The sequence below is a fragment of the Musa acuminata genome, chromosome BXJ2-2, assembly GCF_036884655.1.
Source record: "Musa acuminata AAA Group cultivar baxijiao chromosome BXJ2-2, Cavendish_Baxijiao_AAA, whole genome shotgun sequence".
Taxonomy (NCBI): Eukaryota; Viridiplantae; Streptophyta; class Magnoliopsida; order Zingiberales; family Musaceae; genus Musa; species Musa acuminata.
In genome coordinates, this window is record NC_088339.1 from 34150529 (window position 1) to 34176308 (window position 25780).

General features: G+C 39.5%; 1 protein-coding gene and 2 long non-coding RNA genes across 3 annotated transcripts; 1 reads left to right on the top strand and 2 right to left on the bottom strand.

The window, feature by feature from the left end:
• Nucleotides 1-210: 210 nt before the first annotated feature.
• Nucleotides 211-9999, top strand: LOC108951981 (uncharacterized). The gene is made up of 6 exons (XM_065097224.1): nucleotides 211-368; nucleotides 462-620; nucleotides 2510-2602; nucleotides 7009-7062; nucleotides 7644-7777; nucleotides 7887-9999. The coding sequence occupies exons 2-6, from the start codon at nucleotides 485-487 to the stop codon at nucleotides 7899-7901; spliced, it is 432 nt and encodes a 143-aa protein (XP_064953296.1). The 5' UTR covers nucleotides 211-368; nucleotides 462-484; the 3' UTR covers nucleotides 7902-9999.
• Nucleotides 10000-12836: 2837 nt separating this feature from the next.
• On the bottom strand, nucleotides 12837-20348 carry LOC135606253 (uncharacterized). The gene is made up of 2 exons (XR_010484736.1): nucleotides 20059-20348; nucleotides 12837-15023 (listed from the first exon to the last, which is right to left on the bottom strand). It is a non-coding gene; the product is annotated as an uncharacterized LOC135606253 (long non-coding RNA).
• Nucleotides 20349-22417: 2069 nt separating this feature from the next.
• On the bottom strand, nucleotides 22418-23278 carry LOC135605086 (uncharacterized). The gene is made up of 2 exons (XR_010484299.1): nucleotides 23169-23278; nucleotides 22418-23053 (listed from the first exon to the last, which is right to left on the bottom strand). It is a non-coding gene; the product is annotated as an uncharacterized LOC135605086 (long non-coding RNA).
• Nucleotides 23279-25780: the final 2502 nt, after the last annotated feature.

Genomic DNA, 25780 nt, shown 5'->3' on the forward strand with positions numbered 1-25780 from the left:
AGGTCTAACTTGATCCCCCCAAAATATACACAATTCACTCAACATTCAAGGAAAACAAAAATATCAGTAATAGACATCGACAACCAAAGTGACACAATTAACAAAAATTTCTTGCTAAATAATCCTTTTTTTTTTCTTTTTAACAAAGACCAGTTGTTGTATTTATTTGTATTTTTGGTTTTGTTCTTACTGCAGCTGTAGATCATTTGGACCACCTATCATTCTAAATAATGAATGGCTACTAATAGCTTGCAGATATAGTGGTTTGGCATATTCTTGGGCAGTGATCGCCGCCTCAGGGTCAATCAATACTGTCAGGGATGACTGGCCTTCGTATCATTATGATCCAGTGAGAGAGAGAGAGAGATGTGGGTTTGATGGCATTCACATGCTTTGATCTGTAATGCTCAGTAGTTGGTACCACTACATTTAATGAGTTACTTTTCGTGTTTGTCTTACAGGCATCTTCACGCAAGGGGAAGATATGAAATTGAGCATTGGGATGCAGTTGCAAGAGGCAGTGTTCCTTTTAGGGGATTGGTGGGTGATCCTCATTTGTCTGCGCCACCTCCTTTCTGGAATGGTGATGAAGGGATTGGTGGGAACAGGTCTATGGAGAAGTGAGCTCGTCCCAACCATCTTAGGTTTTCCATTTACCCAACTGTTTATTGTGTTATGTTCTGAGTTGCTTTCCTTTGAAATGCAACATTCCGTGTTCGATGCTTTTAGATCTCGCTGTTGCCCATCATGTTTTGTTGTAGCAATAGCATTTCAGTAGCATCATTAGATATTAAAAATGACGACGGCCTAGCAATAACACACTTTCGATTTTGTATTGCTGATGTGCTTACAACGTGTTTGATCTTTTGACTGTATTAGTTGATGTGAAGCATCTGGTTAATTAATGAATACTTTTCCATTAAAAGAGTACCTCAAGCACTCTATTTTTGTTTTTTTTGTAGTTATTTTGAGACACGACATCTGGACATATTGCCAGTAGGCATATAGATGCAAATTCTGCTATTGTTAAAATATGGTATGTGAATGCACAGAAATTATTTTGGATACAATATTTGGAAAAATATTGAATTGTATGAATCGATACATGCGTATGATTGTTTGGCTTGCATAGTATACTTTTTAACACTCACTCATCTGCGGAAAGGCTAATTACACAGGAGAAGAGGGAGACAAATGTATGAACTAATAATCCTGTTCAAAGTCATATGGTCTATCCATGATTCTTGGGAAGTAGTGGTGTTACCCATAATTCCTGGCAACTCGGTCGTGGTGATTTTAGTCTGAACAATGAAATAGTTTCAGGTGATGATGGTCTAGAAAATTGCAAGAGCTTAGGTTAGCTTGTTGTTGATGTTTAGGAGGAGCAGAATTACTCCTTGCAACTGTAATGCCTCTCATAATCTTATCTGCTGTCGCGACCTCTGAAATTTGCTGCAGATTTAAAGGATTCTTATTCATGTCTGTTCATAAGAGAGAGAGAGAGAGAGTTGTGGAGCATTTTTTTGTCTCAAATATGATGTAAGATGCCTTTTGAAAAGCTCCAAAGGAAGAGAAGTGGGAAATCAAAAGAGTTTGTGGTAGTAATGGGTTTTTTGGTCAGTTTCGTGACCTTTTCTGCAGGTCTTTATGTAGTTTGGGATCATGAACAGAACTTGCGGATCTAGCATTGCTAGATTATTAAATTAGTTATTTGTTTTACAAAACACAGCCATGAAGAAAAAGAGACCCATGAATATACTAGACTTGGGAGATACTTCAGTGGGCAAATGACGCCATGATTCTGAAACAAGACCTTAAAATGTTTACTTTTGTTCTTCTGTATGCTGTTTAGTGCAGAAAGGCTCCCATGAGAGTAGAGTTCATACTGGAGACTTGAAGAGGGTAGAAAAGTTTGACTCAGCATGAGTTACTCAAATATCTTATCAGATTTAAAAAAGGTCTTCCTACTAGAAATGAATCAAAGAACTCTATATTAGGATGCCTTTCGAGGAAAGATTGCTTGGGAGAGAATTGAAATGGAACCTAAATTTCAAAAGCATCTAACATCATCATCATGATCCAAGGACTCTCTCTCATTATTTCTACGACCTCTAGGGAAGAGAGAACAAGAATTATTAGGTAGAAATTCATTAATTTCTAAACTTCATAATTATCTAGAAGACCGTCCTATTATTACTTGTGCTTCTCCTAATGTTTATTGATCATTTAAATATTGCATATTTTATGACGTCAAAAATGCACATTCTGGTAGGCAATGAAGTCAACGTTTGTTTTTGAATGAAAAAAAACTTTGTTGAAGTATTCAAAATTTCTAGATTATTTGAATTGTATACAATTGCTTGTGGTATTGTTAAGAGCCTCATAAACTTGGCAACTGAATGAATCTGTCTGGAACTTATTTAATCTTAAGTCTTAGCAACTTTTATTGGATAAATTCTTAGGTCAATAGCTTTCCTATTGACCACCTGAATCTCAATCTCAATCTTAGTAATCCATGGAGCTAAGCAAAGCAGCAAGTCTCGAGTGACTCATCAGTCTCAATGCATTCTTAAGGCTTTGAGTTCTGATCCATGGGAAAAAGGTATGGGTAATCTCGACTGAAATTTTTTCCTTTGATTGGGTGACTGCAATATTTTGGTGATCTATCTCATTAATTGAATTCTCTTATTTTCTGCTGCTCTCAATAACTTACAAGTGGTCAGTTGGATCTACATCTGGGCATTCCAACATGTGTCTAGCCTTTCTTTTGATCATTTGCTTGCAATGAACTACCTGACAAGTCAAAGTATTTAATTTTCCCTTTCGCCATTACATTTTGGCATGCTTTTTATTGGAATACAAAAGATGGAAGAGAAGAATATTATATTTATGATGAATTATTCTTTATTAAAAATGATAAGTCTCGCTGAATGCTGAATCCTGAATCCTAACAAAAAGCTGAAACTTTGTGTCTTAACAAAAAGCATGCTGTTGAGAATTTAATGTTTAGCAAAATTAGCAAGATCTTAACATTCAAGGACAACCAAACAATGTAAAAACGACGGTACTGATATACTAAACTGCAATCAATAAAGGCCTAAGAAATTATGTATATAAAATTATAAATCTCCAAGTTGAAAATTTTCTATTACCATGGCAAGGCAGCATCATACAAGTAGTCCTCTTCATTGTAGTAGCTATTCATATGTTGTTGGAAGAGGCAAGACTGCGGAGCATCCCCTTCACTATGCAACCAATATGGCAAATTAAAAACCTCATCAAACATATGAAACCCCTCGTCAGCTACTTCTTCGCTCTCACATAGGTCACCCTCCATGTTTTTGAGGAACATACTCCACCATGCTGATGTCATCAAATTCATCGTGTCATTCCACTCCATGTTATGTTGTTCTCCGATCGAACGGATCTCTGCGATCTCATCATCATCCATCCTTGGATGCAATGATGCTGACGTTGGGTCCAATGCAACCCCAGAGACCTGACAGTATGCCTTAGAGATAAATGGTACTTTGGTGTTTGACATGATACTGGTAAGATAATTTGAACGAGACAGAGTTGGTAGTGATGATGGCTGGATGGGTGATTTCATGTCGAGGTTGTTGCAAAACAAATTGTCATTGTTGTTGAAGTTTTGAAAGTTGAGATTTAAGCCTAATGATTGGTCAGGGAAAGGGATGTTGAGGTTATCGGAGACAGACAGTGGTGTAATTGGTTGATAAATCCAAGAGAAATAAGAATAAGCAAGGGGTGACAAATTGGTGCTCTCAGCATAGTTAGGAAAGGTGTTGTTAGGTGGATACCTTCTAGAGTTGCTCCTACAATCATTCAGCTCCTGCTTTAGATCTTGTAACTCTGCTGGGGATAGTTCCAGGGTTGGAGAAGGTGGTTGATTTTTCTGTTGTCGCTCATGTTGCTGCAGTTGTTCTTGCTCTTCTGCTTGTTTCATGGTAGCTTGATGAAGTCTAAGTGCAGTTACAATCTCTCTCCGAGCCTCTGCCATATTAAGTAATCTTTCTTGATAAGGCTTACTCGTATGGAGTCTTCTTCTCACTTGTTTCTTCGGTAGCAATGGTTTCATTGGACGTGGTGATTGTTGTTGTTGAGTTTCACCAAGACTTTCGCTATCATTAGCAGAGTGTTGGGAAAATTTACCTGCACTTGCTCCATCTCTAGACTTTGATTTCATGGGATCTTTGGTTGTTGAAGACCTTAACTGCTTGACAAGACTACGGATGTAGGCACCAGAGAGTTGAGGATGTTGTAAAATGGGCTCCTCCACCACCATGATCCTGTTGCTATGCTTGGAATTGGAGTTCCTTCCCATCTCTCTCACTCTCTCCAGGATTCTTAAAATGTAAGGAGTGTGGGTCACATCTGTAGGTCTTGGCTCTTTGGAGTGTGGTTCACATCTGTAGGTCTTGGCTCTGCTAAGGTGAAACTAGCGAACCATCATGGCACTTTCCTGGGTCAGAGGCGTACAGAACAGAGCAGGTTACATGTCCTGATGTATTGCTATAAATAATAGAAGTCATTCTAGGATTTCTTATACTTTTCCATGTTTGATGAGGTTAAGAATCCTTGTTTTGGTCTCTTTGGTATTGGTAGTGAGAGTGCGATCATTAGCTTTTTGAAAGTTCTTAGCAGCTGACCCACATAAGAAAATAGTGAAGTTTATATCAATTAGAACAGGTGCTCTTAGTTTTTATGATTGCTTAATGTAACAACCGCTGTTTCTATGATGGCAGCCATTTTGTATTTGTACCTATACACATATAAATATGTATACAAAGATAACTATGTATACAAAGCAGAAATAAGCTAATGACTGCTATATGAAAAGCATAATGGCCATTAGTTTATTCTCATTGTCGATCAAAGCAAAAAATTCATATATGTTTAAACTCAAATGACAGTTGTGCATGGTTCTATTTGAACTTACAGTACATGTTATCATTGTGATAGTCCTTATTATGAGTTAGTTTCCATGATTATTTTACATTGATCAGTCAGTTCATGGAGAGAAAATTTAAATGATGTCATTTTTTCTTACCACTTTCTTTGTTCTTACCAACTTTATGGGTCGCCATGCTTCATTGTGAAAAATGGGAAATTCATGGAAAATTGATATATATATATATATTTGTCATTTTCCTTATATAGATCAAAAAGAGGAATTCTTTCATTTTGCTGGTGATACCGTAAATTGTTTGGCATATGATATGGGTGCAGTAAGTCTCTTATAAATTCATGTAGGAGTCATATGTGGCATCATCTATTGAAATATATTTAGTGTCACTACAGGCATTAACTCAATTGTGTGATGTTAGGTTACCTGATTGAGATCGACCTTGTCAACAAAACATGAAGACATAGTAGATACAAAAGGTGAGCCAAAAAGGTGGTCCCTTGTCATAAGTTTGACAACCAATGCACACTGGAATACCACAACATGTGAACCATCAAGCAAATGAATGGTTGTAATTGTTAGGCATTTAAGGCAACACTAACACACTTGAGTCTTTTGTCTCCCTTGGTATGGGTGGGTGGTCCTACATTTGCTGCTGTTGTGGTCCCAAGTGTTGGCCCCACGTGCCTCCGAAACAGTCAGAAGGTGGCACATGGCAACATGCAAGAGGGCAAGGTGAAGGTGCTGTTTTGGCAGCTTCAAGCATAGCCTAACTCAAACCAGCCATTCAATTCCCTTTTACCCCCCATCTTAGCTTCTCATTCATTGGGTGCATGCATGGCTTCTATGCCTTTAAATTCTCATTAAGCACAGGCTTCTCTTACTACTTGCCCATAAGAGTCTGGTCCCCTTGCATACTAGGGATGGTGGTGGGGTTGAGGTTGGACCAAGCCATCATAACACACTTTGTCACCACAATCTGATGATTTTAGGCATAACTATGGTCTAATTGCTAGCTTCTAGAGGCTTTGGTAGACCAAAAAAAATATCCATCATGATCGAGGACTATTTGATCTTTCTATAGCCTGGGGTTTTGGGAAGTTGTGTTGATGGAAACAACAAAATATATATATTATAGTAGATTTAAATCCTGTCAACTTTTATCCTATATAACCAAGAGCTTGATTGCTTGCGCAGATGCATGACATGATTCATGATCATTTGAAGGAGGAGATCAGGTACCAAGGAGGGTGTGAATTGAGTTTGCAGGTAGCTAGATTCTTTGGCCTCATCGAATGGTCTTTCCCTTGGTGCCGAAAGTAGAGGAGGACCACTATTTTGGTTGTTGAGGCATGTGCACAGATGATCATGGTCGTATTCTGTCACATGTGTGATAATATGTTGACCCTACAAACGAATCGATAGCCTCCAAAAGATAATATGTTGTTCCAAGTACCATCTAAAGGAGATTGAATGCAGAGAAACTTAGAAAAATGCAAAATCATAATGAATCATTTTACGGATATGATATGTTGATTAGACTTAGTATGGAAGAGACAATAAAAAAATTCATAAACCAGGGGTATATTTATGGAAACTTACTAGGTTGAATATTGGTGAAATCCCATAAGACAGGTTCATAACAAAAAAAAAAGTTGACATAAGCATCTTACTTGTAACAGTCTAGATTTGCTAGAGAACCAGGTATCTTAATATACGTGGTTCGTCTGAGGTTGATGGAAATTAGTCTTTTGATTAGCAAGAGAAAGGATACGTTGAAGGTCACATGCAACAACTTGACTTTGACAGAAAAGAAAACCTTGGAACAATTTGGCTAACCACGAGCTTGTGTGTTTGATATTTCTTGCTATCATGTCCATTTTCATTATCTTGAGAGTTTTGCCACTCTATGCTTTGTGTCTCTGATTACTTTGATTCTTCTTTTTCTGTATATATTGTAGAAAAGTGAATAAGTTGTGAGACATACAATCATTGTTCAGACACTTATCAAAAGCATTGAACTTGTGCTGTTGAGTTTCCACATGAATTTTGCATGTTCCTAATACCATTTAAACTTTCAGGTTTTATATGCTTCATTCACCATGGTAGCTGCAGCTGCAGTGATCAATGTGCATGTAAGTTTTTGAGACACAGGTTTAACAAGTTCTTTCATAGAAATACGATGGCAAAAGAGTACTACTCCTTATGCAGTAAGTTTCCATGTGAAAATTATACATGCTCCTCACTGAATTAGATTAGAATGCTCCCAATTGGTAACTTAATTTCATTATCTTGGTTTGTTCCCCAAACACTTTTGTCTCTGACACACATACAAAAAAGCAATCCTTAGTATTTTTTATCCCTTCAAATATTAGTCTCAGAAGACAGATGCCAAAGATTTTGTTTTTTTTAATATTCTGGAAATTTGCGAAGGGAATTCTGAATCCTTAAACAATGAATAATAAAAAGCAAAACATAAGGGGAAAAAATATGCAATGAATGAGAAATGATATGTACTTTCAAACAGTAAATATACAATCACTTTCACACATTCCCAATTACGGTAAATATACAATGGAATTAAAGAATTTATACTTGAAGATTTTTATATTTGCCTCTCCAAGTTTTTTAGCTTATACTCCTTGACAGGGAATGTGTTTTTTACTTGTAATTTTTGTATCATCTAATGGTTATTGTAGATATCTGATGTTGAAAGGTTTGCCTCCACTCCAATATGTTGAGTTAAAGATCTGGCATCCACAAGTTCTCGAACGAATCTCAAAGGAGTCGATCAAGTCTCCTGCGTGCATCTCGAAGCAGGATCCAAGTCCGAATGAACATGCTATGGAGGTATTCAACTCGGCCGGGACTCCCTTCTCCGATCATGGCTGCTGTTTCATTGCGTTGTTGTGCTCCTTTCTCCGGTGCTGAATTGTTGCGGCCTTTCCTTACTCCGCAGGCCTCATTTCACTGAAGCAAAAAGCACAGACTCTTTCGTTGAAGGATGACGAAGACTGATCCGGTAAGTTTTCCTCGCTAACATGTGTTTCTTGTTTGACTCGAAGTTATTGGACTCGTCTTCTCTATTTGGAGACCATGCATGGATCTGAGCAGAGCCCATCGAGCTTCCGCACGAGTTTTCCTCTCTAAGAGGTGCGAGACCTTAATGATCATGATTGCACATCTGATACCCCCCCCCCCGCATTCAGGGTTGACCGACCCGGAAAACATTAAAGGGGTGATGTGGATCGGCTGTGATTTACGCTCTCGCAGGTCTGTTGCGGTGGGGGCCCGTGCATATGGGCCTTTGAGAGACCACGTAGAATGGTCTATGTAAAAAATAATATATTAATAAGATAATTGTACAATACGTACAATAAATAATAATTTATTTAAATAAAATATATCTTTAGTCGGTCAAAAATTTTGAACTGAAATCCCACCCCACTGTGTAGGATTTCAGTTACTTCCAAAAGTAAGTTTTCAATGATAGTTCTTTTTTTATTTTTATGTGATGACTACAAGCATAATAAAAAAATATATAAGAAGCCAACGAAATCAGAGGTATACATCTATATATATGAAAAGACAACAAAAGAATGGTTGTTGTCTATATTATTTTTTTATATACATGTATATGAAAAGACAACGAAGTCTTTTACGGGCGGAAATCGAAGGTAGCAATACAGTTATATCTAGCCGTGGATTTTGATCAAAGATGAGAATCATAAAATTAACGGCTGGAGAATGCTCACTCGCTCTATGTGGCGTCATGCGCCGTCAGTGCCGTGGTTGGAATCGACGGATGATTCCATGTGGGACCCGTATGTGGAACGGTTGCCTTCTCTCACAACAAGGCGTTAGTCGGGTGGTCAGCTTAATCCACGACAAGCGGTAAGTTAACCTCGAATGTCCAGATGACCTGGTCGAGTGGGAGCGCCACCGACGTCTGAGGTTCTGGTCACCTCGTGTGAGAGTAAGAAGAGCAGAATTTTCGGTGATTTGCTGCCGCTCTCGGACTTTTGGGCTTTACTTTACCTGACGCATGGGCGGTAATCGCACGGGTGAACACGTGACTCCGTATGCCCTTTATATGCCGGTGCGGAGGCGCTTTGGCGGGAATCGGAGCTTTTCTTGGAGTCTTCCACATGAGTTCTGGTATTTAGCAAGGGAAGCGATTAGGAGGCGGTGGCACTATGGTGGGTAGAAACAGGCGTCTCCGATTGCGCCTGTGGTTGATCATCCTGAAGATTCTAGGACGGGATCGGTGAGTCATCTTCCGTTTCTTCGATGTTTTATTTCCTTTTCTTTGTCCTCTCTGAGAATTTCTTGAGATTTTCCTGTTCTTGGACGGCGATTTATCTGGTAATCCTGCTCGAGTCGATGGTTTTGTTTGGTCCTCGTGTGTCGAAGCATGAAATTTCTGAGAACCAAATCGGATTTGAGCTACTTGGTTTGAGATCGAGAATACTGTTGCATCATGATAAGCTTATGGGTTTGGAGGGTTATTTGGTTCGTATTTCTTTTACATGTTGCCGTGTCCATCTTTCACTGTCGATGCGGTAGGATTCCATCATACGGATCCCCATCGGGTATTGTCAGAACCAAGTATTTCTTCGGAGTCGATAACTCGTGCGATGATTGATCTTGGTTTAAAAAGGATCCAGGGGCGTGTCACAGGAGCCCCCCGCCATGGGCGGAGCCGAATCCTGATTAGGGGAGGCATGGAAATCCTAGATTCTTCATTTTTTTCCCCCTCATTTTACTTGTGTTTTTCAATATATTCCATTTTGGCAGGATAGTATGCTTGATCTTGCTTTAAGCATGAAGCAAACTATATTGCATCGGCATGAGATTTCTATTCGATATGAAAACAAAATCACGTTATTCTGTTATTTAGGATTATTATGATGATGACTTATGGAACTTGTTTTTCTGTCACAAATATTAACTATTTTTTTATCGGTTGAATAGTTGCATTTTACTTTATTATTATTATTTTCATAATCATTTTATCTTTTATTGATTGCTTATTTTCTAAAATAAATTAGCATCACCTGTTTTTTTTTTTTTTACCAAAAGAAAGAAAGGAATTATATTGACCCAGAAACAGTGCCATTACAACTATAGCCTGCTCCTTGGAGCTCAAAATGTCATGGAACTCAGGATGCCAATTATCAGACCATACATCACAGCATTTGGTGGACATGGCAAACTGCGCAAGCCAATGCGCACTACCATTACCCTCTCTAAATATGTGTAAAACTTTCCAATCCCTAAATGGTTTCAGCATCTCCTTCACAGTTTTAACATAATTTGCAATACACCACGGTGGTGTTTCCTCTCCATTGAGGGCTTACGCGATTTGCAGCACAACAGTTTCTACAATGATGCACTCAATGCTGCTGTGCAGCGCAGCTTCCAACCCTTTCTTGATTGCCAGTATCTCGTTAGTCCGACTATTGCTTTGCTCCACAAATACGAAACCTGCGCTAAGACACATGGCAGTAGAGTTTCTATTTAAAAAAACAGCTCCACCATCCAAACTTTGATGGTTAAAAACTCGATCTGTGTTTAGCTTGAACCATCCAATTTCAGGTCTACACTTCACCACAATTTTATGAGCCTACCTCCTATGTTCTTCAGTCGTTACATCTGATTTACTGTTCATTGCGTATGAAACGGCCCCATACATAATTGTAGAGTGACATGTACTTCTGTTATTAAAACAATATCATTTGTGGCTTTCCCGATTAGCCTAAAGCATTGGGCAACTAAAGATCCAAGTAGCAAACTAGGATGCTTAGGTTCCAGATCAGCTTAAGGCAATGGACAATTAAAGATCTAAGGACCAAATTAGGATGCTTAGGTAAGTCACTTCTTTCCCAAAAATAAGGAAATATGCATCTGAGTGTGTGTGTGTATTGTATCACTGAATAAATACTTAATTTTGTTGAGTTCAGGTAGGCATGTATTTTTCTTAGTTACTATATGATGATCATTTTTGTAAGATTTAATGGTCATAAGCATAACTAGAAAGAAACACAGGCTTCTTGTGTCATCTGTGGTAGAACACAAGCCCTCCATCTTCCTTTGGCAACGGACTGGGAGGAATCATTGCTTGTGTTCACCTTAGGTGGACAAGAACCTGGAAATTGTACCATTTAGGCCATTTTGTTTTATTTCCGAAAGCTGAATTGAGAGAGGGTTGATGGCTTGAAATTGTACCATTTAGGCCCTTTCTTTTTTCGTTCTGAGAATTTCTTTAGATTTCCTGTTGTTCCTTGGATGGCTTGAAATTTCTGACAACCACATCGGGTTTGAGCTACTAGGGAGTCCTGTTATATTGTCTGGTTCGCATTGCTGATATATATATATATATATATAGGTGATTGTTCGAAAAAATATTTTATTTTAAAAGTTTTCTGAATCATCCTCCACATTTTTTATATTCCGAAAATGTTCCTTAAAAAGCTGTCTTTTTTTTTTCTGTTCAAATCTAAAAAAATTTCCGCCAACTGTTTAAAGGATCAATCTTGATTTATTTTTTTTTTCTTTTTCTACATACGTTTCTTGGGAATTATATATTCAATTTTGAGATGCGTTCTTTGGTCCCACTTCTAAAAGGTAAATTAAATCAAAACAAAGAATACTTTTTCATCATGAGGAGATGTAGTTATTCTGTTAATTAAGATTTTTTATCACTCTTTTTTATTGGTCCAATAAATGTGACTTTATGAATATTATTATTATTTTCATATACAATTATTAGAATCAAACATAAATATTATTATTATGGATACTATTATTATTTGCATATATAATTATTAAAGCATATATTTGTAAAATAACTTAATTCTACCTGCAGGAGAATTAAGTTATTTAAAAAAACTCCTCAGCATATTTCAGTCGTTAAAAATAACTTTTACCGCCTCAGGGATTTTGTAGTCGGGAGGATCAAAAGGAAATTTGAATGGAAGCTCGAATATACTTGCCTTGACGTGCAACTTCATTGGCAAAGTATCAAAGCACCCGTCAGAAAAAGAAAAGAATGAATTATTTGCCAGATTAACGTGTTTGACAACATTGTTTTTTTTCTTTCTTCGTTTACTTATTTAATAAAAAAGGAGTGAATTATTCAGCTCTTTGTGCAGTCGTATGTGCAAATGTAAACAAGTTGATAAGAAATTGATAACACAATTTTAGCAATTTCAGAGATCAAAATCAAAGCTCTCAATGCTTGTCGTCTGTAACATTCTCGAAGAAAATCAACTTGGCAGAATCACACAATGAATATGTGTGACACCGTGAAACCAAAAACTTGTTAGGTATCTGATGGCTTATGTGAAGTATGACATGCACATTTAACACTAACATCAAAATTTTAGGAAATTCAAAGACCAAAATTCAAATGCTCACACTTCTGAAATAATTGCAACATTCCGAAGAAAATGAAAATGGCAGAATCATAGAATGAGAGTGTGTGCAAGAAAATGAATGCTATGCGACACCGTGAAACAAGCTGTAAGAACATGACCATGAAACCTAAAACTCTTCACACTGAATCTTAAAATTTAACCGTGGATAATTTTATATTCTCAATAAGAAAAATAAAACCTTAGGCCGGCCTCCCAATTGACCCGGATAGGCCAGCCAAGGCCCAAAACATGTTGGTATATTACGTACGTTCCATAAATGAGGACTAACATATTTGGTCTTCCCAAAGCTCTTCCTGCAGCGCACAAACAAAATCACATCATAGAAAGCCCAAAAATTTCCAAAAAACGGTGTTGCTTGTTCACGTTCACGCCATGACTCCCACAAAATAAATGGTCGCAATGTACAAGCAGTTTGTTAGTGTTGTCATAAAACTAATAGTACCGCATAAACCAAAAGACAGGGATCGGAGTACGTCCAACAAATCAAGAATGTCAAGATTTACCTCGGCAACCAAAAACAAAGATACCAAGATTTATGTGTTGTAGCCGACGACAAGATTTGAATAAGTCAGAACGAAATAAGATATCAAAAGAAACAAGATATTATGTAGCCCGTACCACCGAAAGCAATCCTCGATCGTCGATAAGCCACCACCTCCCACGTCCGGAGAGAGACGAGAAGAGAGCGCTCTAGCGAGGTAGTTGATAAAGGAGTCCCGAGGGCACGTAGGCGGGTCGAATCTCCATGACCGTCAAGCGTCACGTCCGCTTGGGATGCAAAGATCAAGAAAGAGACTAAGTGTTATGTAAACACAATGAGAGTGACAGACGTCCAAAAGCATTATCATATAAGGAGAGGTAGATGGTGCAAATGTTTAAGATGAGGAGGATGGAGGGAAACCATTTTGCCGAGAGAGAGAGAGAGATTACAGAAGACGAATACTGTAGAGCAGGGGATAAAAGAGGGCAAAGCAAATCAGAAAATAATATCTATATGGTTATGATTGAAAGAATTCTTAAGAAAAACATATATCTAGAGAACTGAAATTTCTATATTTTTAAGAATTAGGAATAGTAAGAATCAAGAAATTTCCTTATCAAGAAAGTAAAGACTCTTCAGAAAAGAATATTATATAAGAAAATATTTAGATGGGAGCAAAGATAAATCAAAGAATAGGAAGTCCACCACCATGCAATTATTCAAGTATATTGCAAAGGAGCAATCCCCTTAAATTGGACATGATGATTGTGCAATATAATTATTAAGATAATTCCACAGAACCACAAGGAACTAACTACAACAAAGCTCCCAAGAAAATAGTTGCCACTGGTTTTCTAGCTCCAACCTATAAGACCAGATGCCCAAAGTATCGAAAAACATGATTTGATTCGGATTTGACTAAGACCAAAATTTAGAAGCAAATTCACATTAATAAAAAAAAATTATGGAGACCAAGAAACCAGGAAAAATCCATAAGACTGCATGGTTGTTGATTGTGCATCCTGAAACAACCACAAAACTAAGCCGGAACTTGCTGTTAATTTCTTTAAGAGGTGAGGAGAGAGTAGAGTAGCATGACAGAGGAATAGGTTGGAGACTAGAAATTTAGATCAGATTAAATTCGGCACAAATCATTTACTTGTTACCTTGAAAGTATTCATGACAGTTAAAGAATTGGTAGAAAAAGATTTATCCTATTGCCTGCAAAGTCTTATTAATGAATTTAGTATAGTTGACAGAAGCACCATCAACATACCTGAAGTGAGGTCTCATTGATTGGTTCCAGCGGCCCATGGAAGATCATACCAATTGGAATGTAAACATCTCCCAAGCAAACAGTACTTGTGTGCAAAAAACTAGTACATTTGAGTTAAATATCTTTTACTAATCTTTCATTTATATCTTAGATTGTTTAAGAGATAATCTGTGAGATTATTATAAAGAACTTGTATTTGTCTATGATTAAAATAACTTCACCTGAAACAAAAGAGATTATGATGTCAGGAATATGTTCAAAGAAGATTTACAGGTTCACCATTAATAGTGCAAAAGGATAAGTAGACCTTAAAAGGAAACACTAAAAAGGAAATTCTCTCGATGGAACAAGTCAATCACAATATATTAATGGTACTAGCCGGCGATCTTGCTTCTTCATCTACCTTAACAAAGTTTTATTGATCATCTCTCTACGCATGAACCTGAGATCACAAACATTTTTATCAACCTAGAGGCCCAAAACGATGTTATTGTTTGAGTTGCTTATGTATCATGCAAGGAATTAGATACAATCTAGTCTGGAAGATTGGCAAGGAAGGAGATCAATGCATCAGGACCTGCTGCAATCTAAATTCTTAAACCTAGCTTAACACAGACTTGGACTAATCTTGGTAGGTTAAAGAATTACATAATTTTGGACCGATCCACCTATAGTTTCAAAATGTGGATCTACATGCAACATTGCAGGTTGGATCAGAGTCATGTTCTAGATTATAACAAGTTCTCAGATAAAGATTCAAGAATTGTACCCTGATAAGATAAAGAGATCCAAAACTAGGATCTGTGCTTGAGATTTCAGATCAGGCTTCAGAACGTCAGGCTCCATTAACTTCCTTGATCCAAATTCAGAAGTTGCCTCACAACCTCAATCAATCTACATCTGTCATGGAGAAAGGGGAAAGTTAGTGAGATATAACATGATCTTTCATTTTGGGAATCAAAATGAATTCATCTCATAAAATTGCATACATGTAGGTAGAATAAATCTATACTCAAACAAGATCCTAAAGATAGATTTGCCTCCATTGAGATCCAATATTAAGAGATCCAAAAGTAGGATCTGTAGGCTTCAGATTATCAGGCACCATCAACATCCTTAATCCAAATTCAGAAGTTGCCTTACATATTCGGTAGATCTACATTTGTCGTGGAGAAAAGGGAATGTTAGTGACATATAAAATGCTCTTGCATTTTGGGAATCAAATGAATCCATCTTAAAGAAATTGCATATACGCAGGTAGAACAAATATATTATCAAACAAGATCCTAAACAAGATCCTAAAGTCCCTCTGGACTCGTCGTCGCTTCCTCGCCCCTTTCGACCCCCTGCTTCAACACCTCTGTGTTCTCCAAGCAGCTCCCTTTGGTCGATGGAAAGACAGACTGCAACTCCCATGCACGGCCTCTGCCATCACGTTGTGGGGTTTGCACCGATTCTGTTCTCCTTAGCTTCCTTGGTAGCAACGTTCGCTTACTCGACCTTGTCCTCTGACTTGTCGGGCACCCTTAAGCGAATATGGGCTCTGGAGCAATCCAACTCTCCAGCGGCTTGGATCATACCTCTGCATGATCAAGTCCCTCCCATGGGACTCATTGGTACTTGCATTCGAACTTTTCCCTTGGTGGAACCTAGCCCCCATATGCTGATGACCAAGGTTTTCATCCGATGCAAAATTCGATGCACGCACTGTCACGAACGGTCGTCGCGCACCCGCAACAATTCCGTTCAACGAACCGTTAGTCGCTCACACCTGCATGTACAGCTGCTTTACAGCATGTTTTCTCTTAGTTTTGGGTCATTTTGTTTGTAAAAATGTAAGTTCGAACAAGCTGCAGCGTTACAAAGCGACCGCTCACCGAACCGAGCAAAACAGCCCCAAAACAGCTCCGTTTTCGCGTGCCGCGGGAGGCTTGCGGTAATCTGCCTCCGCTCACCAAAACGTCAGCCATCTCAGCCCCTTTGAACCCCCCGGGTGGCACAGGGCTGGATGGGGCTTCGGTTATATACCGGGCGTTGAACTCTCTTTCGCAAGTTCACACGTGGCCTTTACGGGAACTTGTCTTCGCGCCCAGGACCAGGTGAGCGGTTGTTTGTGGGCTTCCAGCTGTTCGTTCATCCTTCTAAAGCCTTGTTTTCTCCCTCTCCCTTTTTTCTCTTGTGCACGCAAGGTGCTCGTCGAATTGCTTCTAAAGCTTCCCCTTTTCGCGAGACTTCGGGACTTGTCCGTTGCTCATTCTTTCGAACTAACCAACTTTCTCTTTTACAGGTCCTTCGGGACCTGCGAGAGGTTACAAGTGGGTCGATCCTTACGGAGCAATATTGCAAGGGCGAAGCGCGACTTAGGCAACGCAAGCTAAGTTCGCGTCTTTGCCACAAGGGTGACTCGCGACTTAGGCAACGCAAGCTAAGTTCGCGTCATTGGCCACAAGGGTGCCTCACGCCTTAGGCAATTCCAGCTAAGGTCGTGACAACACGGAAGAACCGCCTCTGCGGTACCATGGCCTTCACTCCTTGAATCCATAGCCCTTCTTGTCGTCGTGTTGTTCACCGAAGTGGAGCTTCTAGTAGCTCCCGATCATACCTCCGTATGATCTAGTCCCTCACGGGACTAGTTCATGTGTATCGCATTGCCACGAACTGTTCTACCACGATCCGCTGCACCATGTCGCCTCCTGGTGACATCTCCATTGCATTCTGATCCTTGTGGGATGAACTCGAATTGTGGTCCCTCCATATGTGGCCTCTGCCAATACATCGTAGGGTCTCTTCCACCTTCAATTTTGTTCGCTCCTTTGGCAATCGACCTTCATCCACCCACTATTGGGTCACACCTAGATGAAGCACCGCTCTAGGACAGTCCGTCGCCTAGTAGCTCCCGAAGTCCCCTGACTTTGCTGCAATTAGTGCACCATTGTCTGGATCCTGGGCCTCTGCCCCTACCAGCACAATCTTCGCTGCGCACCGCTTCCTTCATGGCAACACTGTGGCATATTCTTCAAGAGTACCCGCCTCTACGTCCTCTTGCCCCGTGCTAAGGCCTTCTGAACCCAACTTCGCCTCCGCAAATTGAGTCACTTTAGTTCCTCCATCACATGCTTTTCCGAGATAATGTGCATGTGCCCAGAAGCTCCCTTCGCCTTTGACACCATGCAAGATGAGTCTGCTTCGTCAGAATGAAGGACCCATGGAACAACATGATCCTGCTCTTGCCTCTACAAGAGTTCATGTCCTTGACCTCTGTCCAAGGAAAGCACTGTGCCTACGCTCCATGTTCCATCTTCTATGCTGGCTCCCTTCATGCGTCTTGGGTATTTTGCCAAGTTACACAAGTTGCTCCGCTCCTCGTTTTTGCATTGAGTTGATGGTGGCCCTCGCGCCCACCATTCCACGGGTCAGCCTTCCCTTGAGTTCGATCTTATATCGACTCCAAGTGTGCCTTCATTTGTGTTGCTTTGGGTCGCTCCCCCACTTAATCTCGCAGTGTATCTACCAATGCATTCTCTCGAGCGAGATCATACGACGACTCCTCGCCGCTTGCTCAGTCCATTGAGCTTCGTGGAGTTGTTTGTTGAGGTACTCCCCCTCAACATGTGAGGTCTGTCCCACATGATTCTCCCTTTGGAGAGCCGGGACTTATTCCTCCTGGATAACTGTCCCGTTAGAGCAACATCTCTCTTCGTTTCGGAGACCACCATCCCCTTGGACTACTCCGATCTGCTGAACAAACTGTGCATTGTTCTGCCTCCTGCAAACGCACTTGCTAGATTGTGACTCCACGTCAATACAACCCCCGCTGCACCACTCAAGGCCTAGCAACATGCTGAACTCATTGCACACTTCAGCCTCCTACGGACGTATCCTTCACATGCCGAAGAAAAAGTTTCAATGCTCCATGGCGTCGAGTTTCGGTCGCCTTGGGATAGCAACGAACATTCCATCGTCCGCATACAAGCCCATGCATGAGTACCAAATTCTTCGAGCTAGCAATTCCCCTCACCTCTGTGAGCTTTGCATAACTCTTTCAGTCGTTGAGCAACTCATTCCACCTTGCATGGTCTCATCCTTTACCAAGCGCCTCGCTTGCCTTGAGCACCATCAAGTATAGTTGTCAACGTTAAGCCGTAGCTCAAACTCAGCCATCCCAACCTTTGTGCGCTCCGCATTCTTCCAAGCTTGTCTGTTCTCGTGGTGCATCTTGCGCGAAGGGTTGGCCATTCCTCTGAATGTCAATCTCAGATGTCCGCTCCTCTAAGCGACTCCTTTTCCCTACATTTCCATGCCTGTTTTCCCCCAAACGGTCGCTCGTATGTTGACTGCCCTCAACGCAGCCCCGCTAGGTCCCCCACGTTTACATGCTAAGTGTTTCTATGAGTGTTTGTCCCGCTCTAATACCATCTGTCACAGACTTAGCTGGTTTTGCCTAAGTCGTGCGGCACCCTTGCGTGTCCGTCCGCAAAGGTCAGCCTCCCCGAAACCTCTCATGTCCCTTAGGACCCACAAAAGAGAGAACGAGTTAGAGAAAATGCCTCATTCGGGATCCACAAGCAAACATTTCCGAAAACACTTCATAGACAATGCAAATTACAAACATACTTTACAAGCTCTGAATAGTTGCACAACAAAAGGTAAAATGGTCCATTACAGACCAAAAATCTCTCGCACGTGTCCACATGACACAACCTTTATTTACAAGCCTACAGCGGCCACCAATCTAACTAAAATGAGACTATTAAGCCTTCGGTCGTCCCTCTATATGTTGTGCAGAGCATGAACATACCAAAAGACACGGACATACATAAGCATTATATCAAACATCCTGTTTAGAAGTTTATCCGTGACAGTATACAACAAAAACTCATAACCTAACACACTTTGTGTAGAGAAAAGGAATATCTGGTCTCATATTTATGCCAACAATCTAAATTAAGATCTAAGACACTAATTTAATCCATTCCATATTATCCCAAACATGTAAAGCTGACATACTGATTTCTTGACAAGGTTTTATTTCCGTATACCACCAAAACTCATAACCTATCACACTTTGTGCAGAGAAAAGGAATTTGTGGTCTTATATTTACACTAACAATCTAAATTAAGATCTAAGACACTAATTTAATCCATTCCATGTTATTCCAAACATGTAATCATGACATACTTATTTCTTGACAAGGTTTGATTTCCGTATACCACCAAAACTCATAACCTAACACACCTTGATCTATTAAGACAAACAAGATATAGTTTATGTGCCCACCTGAAAATGATGTGTTTGACAGAGTGAATCTGTATTGATACGGAGCAATGGTATCGGTCATTTCTTTCTTTCTCTCTTTCTCTCTGTTACCATTTCTTTAACTGCGTCTGCAATACTCCATTCTCCTCCTTTTTTCGGTGACTTGCAAAAATTCAGATATCTACAATTAATCGTTAGTTTCGAAGTTCTTTCAATGTTATGGCCAAAAGGTTATACCTATAGGAAGTGCGATCGATGACCGAAAAAGATAAGAGGGGACGAAAGAGAACCAAACTCGAACCCACGGTGTACAAGTCATGATCATCACCAAAACAAACGAATTCGGCAACATGGTGATCTCGGATACACCGGATCGTAAGCATTCCAAGAGTTCCAGGAGCTAAACCCAGAAAAGGTACCGAAGAACTACAAAATCCCAGGCGGCGGTGAACATGCGCAAACCACAGATTGCAGCAGCTTTCACGACGAAGTCCTGCCAATCCCCATCTCTCTCCGTCGCCAAAGAAGCGACAAACCGAAAACCAAGATCCACCCGATCTCCCTTCCCCCACAACGCTCAAAGAAACCAAAACGAATCGACCAACCACCACGCATCAAAAATCAAGAAACCACAACGCACAAGGAAACCAAAAAATAATCGAGAAGAAAGGGTCGAACCTGGGCGCTCCGACCCAGCTTCGACAAGGTACGAGAGTGTCCAACCTCCCTCCGGCATCGATCTTGGTTTTGGCTGGATCCGCGTCCCGGGAGCCATTGAAGGAGACGCCCATCGGCCCCCGCTTCCCTCCTCCTCCTCCTCCTCCTCCGCCTTCTTTACCAGAACCATCGATCTACGCTGCGACGATCGAAGACCTACACGCCCCGCCTGGGTCTGCCTTTCGACTCCCAATTCGTCGTCTCACTTCTCTCCGTCCCAACCGCCTCGGTCACTTCTTTGGGTTGTTTTCACTTATTTATATCTGTAAACGTTTAAAAATAACATATTTGCCATTGCAAATACGACGATTTTAAAAGCAATTACTCATATTTTTAATTTTTAATTAATATATTTATTTTACTTCTTTCCAAACGGTATCGCTGATTTAAAAATATATCCAAACTATCGTTTATTTACAGTATTTTTTGTCTGTTATATTGTTTTGACAGTCATAATAAAAACATCATAAATGATTTAAATATATTTTAATCTTATCCGGACTAACTATAAAGCCTAAAACTATGATATTGTAATGATATATGAATAATAATAATTATTATTAAATGTTATTTTTTTAATGACATTTATAGTGTTTTCAATATATTAATAAAACATCATAGATATTATTTAAAAATATTATAAATGAGTAAAAAAAATACTGTGATAGTTAAATTTTGATTAAAAAATAAATGTACATTTTGATGAGAAAACTTTTGAGAGGTATTTTAAGTATTTTATAAATTAAGGATATTATTTGAAAAAAAAAGTAAAATATTTGTCACCTTTTGCAAATATTAATATCCTCCTTTATCCTGTTAAAGTCCATGATTAGTCATTTTCAATTATAATGTGTGTATATGTGTTAAATTTCATGTATATTATTATAGACTTCAGATAGATTATATATATGCAACTTATATTGTATTATGTATTCATGGCTCTCTCTCTCTCTCTCTCTCTCTTTGTGTGTGTGTATTGAATAAGTAGGTAGGTATTTGAGTCCCCGTTTCAATATAAAGGTTATTAGAAATAAATTTATTCATGAGTGAAAGTAATTATAAGTCTTTATATTTCTCAAAGTATGGAGTCACCCATAAGTAAACAAGATAATAATAATGGCTACTCATTGATTTGCCTGTGAATTTTTTGATTCCATTTGATGTGAATGGGATATAGCTTTTCATCTTAGTTAGTAAATTTTATATATATATATTTTTTAAAAAATAAATTAATATTTTAAAATATTTAGGGTCGATTATATAAATATTTTTCATATATTTATATCATTATGTTAATATGTCATCTAATAGAGTAGCAAAACCAATAATAACACCTAATAAAATATGAAAATTTGGCATCAATTTCTTTTTTTAATTTTTTATTTACTTTATTCTTATCTTAAAGCCTATATATTAAATTACTTAAGATCATACTTCAGAGACTCTTAAGTGAGATTTGTTTTAAATTTGTAATTTGTTATATTTGACTTCAGACAATATGATAAATGCCCTTTATATGAATATGTGGGCTCCACTTATGAACACACCCCCCTATGCTAATGCTACAAAAAAAAAAAAAAAAAAACTGTGCCCTAAACAACATTCCCATATCAATACTATTGATTTTTTTTTTTTTACTTTTTATCGTGATTCAAGAAGAAAATAAATTTTATAGTAAGTATCATTTAGTGATACCTTAAACAAGTTAGAATTTAGTTGTTGGATCTAAATATATAATTTGCACAATGATTTCAACTTTTTTGTTTAAACATATGATATCGATTCAATTACTGTTTGTAGTCTATATTTTAATATCAGCATTACCAAATATTACTCAATCAAAATTGACATAATTATTCGATCTCAAATATTTCTTCGTTCGTATGTATAAACACCCGAAATATTTTAAAAATATAATAAATCTTGTATTTGAGAATACAAGATACAAAAAAATAATTAATAATATATTTTAAACATCTCCTCTCGTGAGTAAATCGATTAGGCTTGATGTATGAATGAAACCTAAGTGTCTGCATATGGTATAAGTTAATGATTCATGTAAGTTAGAACCACCTTGTAACCATCATTAATATATTATCATAATAAATCGAGTTTGATGTCATTGCACACCTAGAAACAGGCATGAACTTTGCCAGCTTACTACAAATTGACACCTTAAATACGCACATAATGCATGCAGTCCTCGATTCGTAGATTGCCATTTAGATCTCTGATGCTTGGTGCTTCGACTAAAACAAGATTGACGACTAAATTAATCGTCCAAAGCACGTTAGATTTAGATCCGTAATCAACCACAACCTAACGTCGACAGCAACATAATATATATACTACACCTACCCATGCAACCTAATGAAAATTAGCCAAATTGCATTAAATTAAGCTATGAAACAAACCTTTGCGCTGGCGAAGAAAGAGGAAGAGAGAGGTTTGTTTGCATTCAGTGACTTGTCACTGTCCCTCCACCGTAGCCCAGCGGCAGATAAGAGGAGGAGGTGAGGCATGCAGCCGAGGGAATGCTTCACGTGTATCAGTAGGAAGGAGAAATGGATCTTTCTGTGCATGGTTAAACATCCTTTTCCGTGGAAAGCTTGCATATCCGTCCAAAGTCGACCGTCTTCCATGTTTACCGATGTGTATGATCACTGCTTCCGATGCTGCAGCTTGGGATTAATCAAGGTGGAACAGTTGTGTGGATGCCATCGCCATGTCAGATCTAGCTGGCTAATCCACCAAGATTTATTTCTCTGTCAAGGTAGGTGCTCCTGCAGCTAAAGTAGATCTGGGATTAAGATCTACCTGTGCATCACAGTGGCCTCCACATGGTGTGTAATTCTAGCTTCTACTTCTACCCCCGCTCCTGTCATCATCATCATCATCTTCATCTTCTTCTTCTTTTCTTTAGCTGATCTCACACATGACTTGTTCTCCTTAGAGTCTGAAGAAAAGTAAGAAAGACGTGATATATCTTCAAAGTCTGGCACAGTCACATGAGCGGCAACAGCTAAAGAATCTCCAACAAGAAAATACAACCACTTGTGAAAAGAGAATACCTAAGATCTGATCCATGGATAAGATCTACATGAAGGGTTCACCGAGGCAAGAAATCATTCTTTTGCTCCAGAGAGAGAGAGAGAGAGAGAGAGAGGGGGGGGGGGGGGGGGGGGAGAAGTAAGCGGGACGACAAGTGTGAGTTGGGTCGGGAGGACACATCCAATGGTGGACACTGTGCAGCTTCTGACGTCTGAGCTGCTCCGTGAATGATTGCGAGACTTTTTCCGTGCAGTTGCAGTAACATGGTGGGACCCGCGGTGGTTCACCATCTTTAGCTGCAGTTTTAACCAGCGGTTGGGTTGACCCACCGTCGATGATATCTACACCCATCACCTTCACGTCCCACGAAGCCCCTGAGCCATTCATCGACCACCATTAATCGATAGCTTAAGGTTGAAGAAGCCTGCGGTGCAGATCTTGATGCCCTCCTTGGAGGGAGGAGTAAAGCAACAAAACCCTAGGGGAAGGAGAAACAAGATTTTCCAAGTTGATGGGACTTGCAAGAGCTAAAACCATGGAAACGGCGGGTGAGATGTCCTTTTGTGTTATTTACTTGGTAATTAAATTACAAAGTAAGTAGATTTAAGCCACACGGATGCATCATGACGACGAGTTCACGGGCACAGGCATTATGATGTGGCCATGATGCATTCCTTTTGGTCGAGTGAGAGGAAAACTAAGTTATCCTCTTCTTCGTTTGCTTGTTAACTACTCCCCCATGGGCAAGATGATCCTTTTTTATGTGACGGTGGAGCCCACGGCCACACCGTCTGTCCATGGGGTTGAGGGGGAAATGGATAAGATCAACACAGCTACTGACTGACTCATTACGGCTCCCCCCGATAAAGAATTAGAGGTGTGAGGACAAATTCTTAGGGAAAAGTTTTCCCGATAGTATCTTTTATTTTTCTAAAAACAATCTCACCTTTTATATTGAATAATTTATATGATGATTCGATTCACCGTCAAAATTCATGGTTAATTTTTTTAAAAAAATATAATTATATTTTAAATTACTGTGTAATTTTTCAATTAGTCGTCGAAGAATAATAATGTGCCCAAAAAATTGTTTTTTTTCTATGTTAGTTATAACATATTTAAATACACAACTTTGGAGAAGTAATAAAATTTCTATGTTAGTTATAAGTTTTTCTAATTGATCATTTGCAAGATTCGTGGGTTAATTCATTCCTACCTGTCTCAACCCGGTGGATTCGAATCGCAAACTCCAAAAATGGGTCGATAAATAGAAATTATTATTTTAAGCCAATCGAGAAATCTCGGTCCACCTACGCGCGGGTCCCACCCGACCCCACCGGTCCAATGTGATCCGCCTACACTTGCTTGCTTATCCATCTCTGATAATTTACTCGCTCGATGCCGGCGCGGTTTAGTTGCCTAATCCCCGGTGGGGCCCACTAGCTTTATCCGATCGACGGAGCCGTGAAAGGCTAATCACCCCGGGCCCCCACCCCCCCCGCCAGCGTCGGTGCCACGTGTCGCCCTAACGTGCTCGCGGTGCCTTGTATTCGGGACGTCCGTTGCGTCACGTGCTTCGTCCGTGGCCGTCCACCTAACCCCCTCGTCTTTTTCCCCTCCCCCCACCTTTTTCTTTTGCTCTTATCGCATAAACTTTCTTTTGCTCTTATCGCATAAACTAAAATGATATTAGTCCTCATAAATCCTACAAGGGAATGTGCGCGTGCATAGTTTCGAATGTCATATTTGCCCCTTTCACATTCAATGCATGTGCCTTCAACTATCAATAACTCGTGTGTGCCAAATCGAGTCGAAGATATTTAAAATGTTACAATAGCTTGCTTAATACTCAAATTACTTACATCGGACGGATATAAGTGTAATTTTGCCTACCAGAAACGCGGGACCTGGAGCACGTGCCCCGGGTACGTGGGGCGTCCTCGGATCCGACAACGGTTGGGGCCCACTCCCTGATGGTCCACTCCTCGCCTGAATTGGCGCCAGCTCAGCGTCCGGGTCAGAATCATTGGTCCCTCCGCCCCTTTTTGACTTGTACCGACAACCAACATGGGTTGGATAAGGGTCGGACGCACCCGTGAGTCCACCACGTGTGGATCCGATAACTTCCGGCGAGAAAACCCACACGGGTGTGCGGATCGGACTGGTCGCAGGGGTCCGAAACGGATTCGATATAAGATCCGAGTAGGAAAAGAAAATGTTTTTTTTTTTGGCGGGGTGGAAGCGATGTCGGTCGGCGGTACTTGTGTCGTGAGGGTCGCAGGTCTTCATGGATGTATTTTTGTACCCAAAAATAACGTCACCCGACATGGATTGATGATGCAAAAAATGATATAAATATTTTATTTAGTGTGCAAAAAAATGAAAATTTAGAAAAGAAATTACTATACAAAAAAAAATCTAAATTTTCAGAACAAGAATTAGAAAATTGTAGATATGAATCAGCCTGGAAACTGACACGGGTTATGTCACCCGCACATCCCGCTTGGTTGGTTCCCACACGTCAGATATCATGTCACGCATATAGTATTCTCTCCTTCTTTTCATCACTAATTATATACGCATACTTTAAGTGTTCGTTCGTAACAACATAAAGTCAACAAAGGGAAAAACA

Coding starts and splice junctions, on each gene's coding strand:
- LOC108951981 (XM_065097224.1), top strand. CDS start 485: ATGAAATTGAGCATTGGGATGCAGTTGCAAGAGGCAGTGTTCCTTTTA. Junction 621..2,509: donor GGGAACAGGTCTATGGAGAA/GTGAGCTCGTCC, acceptor TCTCAATCTTAG/TAATCCATGGAGCTAAGCAA. Junction 7,063..7,643: donor CTGCAGTGATCAATGTGCAT/GTAAGTTTTTGA, acceptor TGATGTTGAAAG/GTTTGCCTCCACTCCAATAT.